Source organism: Piliocolobus tephrosceles, chromosome 7 (genome assembly GCF_002776525.5).
Source record: "Piliocolobus tephrosceles isolate RC106 chromosome 7, ASM277652v3, whole genome shotgun sequence".
In the NCBI taxonomy this organism is placed as follows: domain Eukaryota; kingdom Metazoa; phylum Chordata; class Mammalia; order Primates; family Cercopithecidae; genus Piliocolobus; species Piliocolobus tephrosceles.
In genome coordinates, this window is record NC_045440.1 from 136,559,583 (window position 1) to 136,565,876 (window position 6,294).

Sequence of the window (6,294 nt, forward strand, 5' to 3'; positions counted from 1 at the left end):
ATTCTGTTCTACAAGGGATTATACAAAAGTGACTTCGGTTGAAAGCTGGATACAGAGAAAGGGAAGTGGGGTGAAGGAGCAGTGGCCACTGACTAGCCATATGCAGTAGGTAGAGAGGAGGTAGCATGCCCCTGCCCTTACAGACCTCACAGCCTCAGAGGCAGAGACCTCCACACATGGACAACTGCAATGTAACCTTCTTACAGGGCTGCGGTCACAGATCAAAGGACGGAGCAGAGTCTCCCAGCATTCAGAAAGAGAAAAGCACAGACCTAGTGCAGCAGAGCACCAACAGGAGGGTCCAAAGAGCCTGCAGCCACGGGCCTTCTGATTCTGCTATGAGCAGAGTTCAGAAGTGAGCAGAAAGTTCCACGCATCTTAGCACAGAATTGCAGAGTCTCAGGCTAAGCAATTGTGAATGCAAATGAGACTGTTTGCAGCCCCTTCCTGGCAGTAGAGCCGGAGAGGAACTGTTCTAAGCCTCCAGAGGACAAGAGTATAAGTGCTGAGGTGAGGTGGGGTGGTGCGTGGAAGAAGGGGCTGCTCTGTGGTTAGCAGTACCCCAGAGCCCAGGGCTTCCTGGAAGGGGTAGGCCTCTGGGGCATTGGGACTTCTGTTCTTTGAAGAGAACTAGGGCTGCCCATCTTATCTGCAGCTGTGCATTGTCTGCAAATGGGGCGAGATCTATTTACAAAGTCAAATGTGACTTCTAGAAAAGAGAGTTGAAGCCTCACAGTTCCTGTCTTCTGCTAAGCGAATGTTTTTGGACCCTGTTGCAATTCTAGATGTAAGAATCTGGAAAGGAAATGACAAGCTCTTCTAATTATGTGTCTCTGCAACCCACATAGAAACTTCCATATGTAGGTAGCAATTTACTGTAGAATCTATTCTTTATCATCATCCACATCCTATGAACAGCTTCTTAACCTTTTACTAAGCGTAAAGTCTGCTTCTGGCACTAGGCTAGCATTTGGCATGCAGTATCTCCTTTAATTCCCTAACAATCTGATGAGGTAGGGGCTACTGTTACTCCATGTAGTGCTGTGCTGGCAAATATGTTACAACTGATGAAGTGGGAGTAAGAGCTATTTTTTACTCATAACATTTCCGATTCTACATCTGTAGGGTATTTTGCCCCAACACCAACCAATTCTTCAGCCCTCTGGACCAGTGATTCAATTCAATTCAGACACTAACTACCTGGATTTAAAGTCAGACCCTATAGGTTGTCTCAGTCCCAGAAGACTGCCCCCAACTTCAGATACCAATCACAAGCCCTGAGCCTCCTGCACTTCTGACCATATAAATTGGGGGTTGACATGACCTCCTCCTTGGGGTCAATAATTTGCTAGAATGGCTCCCAGGACACAGGGAAACACTTACTAATTAAGTTTAATTATAAAGTATACAACTCAGAAACAGCCAAAAGGAAGGAGTGCATAGGACAAGGGGGCTGGGGAAGGAGCCTCAAAGTCAAGAGCTTTTGAGTCCCTTGGGATCTCTAGAGTGACAAAAGTATCTTTTTGTCTGCTGATAGGATGACTGGTGGCTGGAGGCCCCTAGATAGCTTAAGAAGGAGGACTAGTTGCCACAAAGACCAAGGCAAGAGTACAGGACTGGAACTCTCAGTCCCACTCCCCTACCTCCAGGAAGAAGAGAATGGCTGGAAACTGAGTTCATTGACCAATGGCCAACGACTTACTCAATTCTCATACATGATGGAACCTTCTTAAGTCCCCTCAGCAAACCAGGCTTGGAGAGCTTCTGAGTTGATGAACATACAGAGGTGCTGGGAGGGTGGGGCACCTAAAAAAGGGTGTGGAGGCTCCTCCCCCGGCCCCCTTGTCCTATGCAGTCCCTCCTTTTGGCTGCTTCTGAGTTGTATCCTTTATAATAAAATTTTAATAGTTAGTGGTTTCCCTGAGTCCTGGGAGCCATTCTAGCAAATTATTGACCCCAAGGAGGAGGTCATGGAGACCCCCAATTTATAGCTGGTTAGTCAGAAGTACAGATAAAATATTCTAATAAAGATGCTTCTATCACTTCCATCATTCAGTAAATTATGAGGGTATTAGGAGCTCTGTGCCAGGGACTGGGATGAAGACCAAATGTGTATTTGTTATTATATGACAGTAACACAAGTGGTTGCCATTTCCCATGGTGTGGATCTTCCCATGATGGCTGATTTCAGGCTGCCAACTTGCTGCTGCTGAAAGCAGAGGTGGGAAGGAGCATGCACAATGGCTGCTGGGAGCCTTTGTGAGTTGGCTTCTGCACACCGCTGCATGAATCCCAGGAAGGCTAGCATTCATCTGTTTAAATGGGTATAAATTAGCTGAGAAACTTCCCCAAGGTTACACAGTAAGGTTCATAGTAGGAACGTCCCCTGGGGAATTTTTAGCCCTCCCAGGGTCTGAGGGTGTTGAGGTTTTCAGTGCCCTAGAGGCAGGGAAGCTGAGGATTCTCAGGGCTCATCTCAGTCCTGTACAATAAAGAAGGTCCCACACAAAGGCTGATAATGCCTGTTACTTTTTCTCACTGATGGTGGGTGTGAAAGGAGAGGAAAGCAACAGCAGCAGAACTGTGTGGTAAATGCTCTGCTGACGTGAGATGCGTGGTAATCCCCCCAGTGAATGTGCTGTAGCTCACACCACCATTCACATAGTGTTCAACATTTATGTAATTGCCAGTGTTCAATCAGTATTGGGAAATGTTTCCTTTGCAAACAGAGCTTGCTTTGAACTTCAAAGTAAATTTCTAGGAGCAGAATTGCTGGATCCAAGGGTGTGGACATTTGAATGCCCTCAACATAGATAGTCAAATTATTCTCTGAAGATTGCACTCTCAGGAACATGGTTCTGAGTCTCTTCTTGGAAGAACAAACATTTTAAACAGGTGAAAACAGGGTGATAAGTATCAAGCTGACCAGTTGGGTATAGTGGAACATGGGGGTACTTATGAGCAATTGTGAGTTATATGAGGAGCTCCCAGAATATGAGAGGACAGAAGCCTTAGCTCAGTGTGGATCAGCAGCAACTGCAGCACTGGGGAACTTGCTAGAAATGTAAACCTCAGATCCCGTCCCAGACCTGCCGAGTCAGACACTCTGGGGTGGGACCCAGCAAGGTGTATGTTATCATGCCCTCCAGGTAATTTGGAGGTCTGCCAAAGTTTGAGATCTGGTGCCTTAGAATGATAGTAGCAGGTGCTTCCAGACAGATGATGGCAAGCAGAAAAAGACACAATAGGGCTGAAGGCTCTAGAACGCAGAGAGGTTGGGACTTGACATACCTGACCAAAGTGAAGAAAGCAGAGAAGGAGGTGGATGTGAGGGGACCCATGCAAGGACTTTGGGACCAGAGTAGAGCATGACTCTGACCCATGGCTTTTCATGGAGGCACACAGGGACAAAAGGCAAGGCGAGAGTGTGTTACTGTTAAAGGGCAGTATTAAGAGTGAATCATAGGATATATTGAATGTTTGCTAAATGATCAAAGCTGCACCAGTATCAGCTCATCTAAGCCTCGCAACCCTAAGAGAGGCACTGTTATTATGCCCATTTTATAGACAAGGAAACTGAGGACAGAGAGTTTGAGTAATTTGCTTGAGGTTACACAGCAGAAAAGCAGGAAACCAATCTTGTCTGGGACCGCTGACCCGGGAGTCCTTACTTTTGACTCCTGGCCATGCTACATTGCCACAGCTCGCTGTGAGCAAGGAGATCCCATGTATGGTTCTAGTTTGGGCCATTGGAGATAAAAGAGTGATGAAGATTTAGATTTGTTCAGTAAAGGAAGAAAAGGGGAAATAAGATAATTTGCATTTATGTGTCACAGACTGGGTATGAATGGTTCTTCATTCAATTTTTACATCATCTTCATTTTGTCAATGCTGAAACTGAAAATAGAGGAAGTTAGAAGACTTGTCACTCTACGCTGCTTCCAAGTGATCTGTTGAGGTCCATATCCAGTCTGTCTGCCTTCAAAGTCCAGGCTGCCACCATGCTGTGCTGCTTGCTATTAGCAGCTGGCTTTTGCTGAGCTGGTATCTTATGCCTGGCACAGCACCAAAAGTAATAAATTCCGTTATCTCCTGTAATTTTGTCATAATTCTCCAGGTAGGTAGTACAATCCTCATTGTACAGATGTGAAAACTGAGGCCCAGAAAGGATAAGAGCGTCGCCCAGTTCACAGAGTCAGTAAGTGATAGTGGCTGGCATTGTGTTGTTTCCCACATGTCTCTGCTCTCTGCTCTCTGGAACAGGGTAGGACTGCACTTCCTCACCCTTGATCTCATTCCTAGCTTTGGTCAATGTCATGAGGAAAGAAGTGATGTGTGTCACTTCTAGGCAAAAGCTCTAAGAGCAAGACTGAAATAAATCTGCTGCATTCACTTTGCCCTGCATGGCAATTATTGAAACTTGGGGCAAGAAGCTGCCTTTTGCAGCCTGGTGCTTGAGAGAGGATAACATAGAGTGAAGCCCCCAGCCTCTCTGCAGTAGGCAGGTAGTGCAAGGAGAGGGATCTTGAACTTTCTAAGCCACTTATATGTTGAGATTATTTGTTAGCTCAGCATTATCCAGCCCACCCTGACTGATACAGGTTGGGACAGGCTGTCTGTCTTCCAAGTCCAATTTCATGATCACCATCTTGTACTTCTATTAATGCCTTCTGAACTCGATGATACCAAGAGGGTAGAAAAGAACTAAACGTCTGCTTTTTCCTTTTCAGTTGCTCAAAATAATGCTCCCAGTTTTTGCCCTTCCGTTGTTCTGCCTTCCCTCACAGAGAAAGGTAAGTTCATTGTCTTTTTGATCTCTCGGATGAGAGCACTCTCTCATTCATCTTCTTTCTCCTCTTCCCTCTTGCTTTTGTACAGTAGTTGGTAGCTTGCACATCACTCTTATTAATTCCAGCTCCTATGAATTAGACACATGTATAAGGAGGGTGAGTGCCAGCAACATACCCGCTTTGCAGATAAGAAAACTGACTCATGGAAATGAAATGATTTGTGAAAATAATGTGGCTGATTGAAGCAAAGTAAGACTTAAGTCAGGTTCTCCCAGTTTTCATTTTAAGGATTATTTTTGCCCTATTGAGTAATGACTAGACACACACAATCCGGAGGCAATGTCAAGAATGTTGTTATTTATGGCCAAAAAGGGAAAGAAGTCAGCTCCTTATTAGTGCAAAATAGTTGGTGCTTACAGTTATTGGCCACACTGGGTAGCACAGTGACATCTAACAATGAAACACTGGCCCTGAGTCCAGAAGCCCAGGTGCCCGGGAACCCGGTAGCATAGCCTGGACCCAGGCTGCCCTTGCTCCTGCACATCCCACTGACCCTCCTCACAACATGCTGTATTTAGCATGAAGCAGCAGGAAGTGCAGAGGGGACATCTGGATGTTCTAGATGGGGGTAAGGTGGAAGGGTCACTACAGCACGGGCCTTACTGCACCGTCCCCTTTTCTGCTTCCCTTTGTCAGGAAATGAGAGGCTCAGCCTGGGCTCCAGACACTGCTCAGCCAACAGGCCAAGCGACGTTAATTCCTGTCCTGTGACATGATGTCTAAGGGACCCTAGACATCTGTCATTATGGCCATGATGGCCCTGGCTGGAGAGACAGAATATAGCTCATGTAGGAGGAAATTATTTAAAACCAGGGCTGTTGGCTAAAAGTATAAAAATGTCTTTTACTCATATATGTTATTAGTTTCCCTCAGTCAGTTAAAATAGCTAACTTTGGAGAACACATTATATATAAAGTTTTGAGCCTTCTATAGAAACTGTGTATGCTTAGTACTTTGCATTCATGACAGATATTAGCTTCCTGAAATGCTGCGAGGTTGGTGTTGTTATTGCCGTGTCACAGAAGGTGGAGTAGGGCTTAGAGACAGATTAAGTTGCCCAAGACCAAACAGATAATACATGTCCTAGCCAGATTTTGGTCAAAATTGATTTTGAATTTTATCAAGTTAATGTACAAACACAGTTGAAATAATCAAAAAGTCCCAAAAGATTTATGGTTTAGGCCAGGCGCGGTGGCTCAAGCCTGTAATCCCAGCACTTTGGGAGGCCGAGACGGGCGGATCACGAGGTCAGGAGTTCGAGACCATCCTGGCTAACACGGTGAAACCCTGTCTCTACTTAAAAATACAAAAAAAGTTAGCCTGGCGAGGTGGCTGGTGCCTGTAGTCCCAGCTACTCGGGAGGCTGAGGCAGGAGAATGGCGTAAACCCGGGCTGGAGTACAGTGGCCGGATCTCAGCTCACTGCAAGCTCCGCCTCCCGGGTT

General features: G+C 45.8%; 1 protein-coding gene across 1 annotated transcript in view; it reads left to right on the forward strand.

Moving 5' to 3' along the window:
* Nucleotides 1-6,294, forward strand: part of TG (thyroglobulin) — a 272,355-nt gene that overhangs the window by 112,998 nt on the left and 153,063 nt on the right. The window contains exon 35 of the mRNA XM_023223651.2: nt 4,731-4,793. Within this exon, the coding sequence (XP_023079419.2) occupies nt 4,731-4,793 (63 nt within the window). The remainder of the gene's footprint in view (nt 1-4,730; nt 4,794-6,294) is intronic.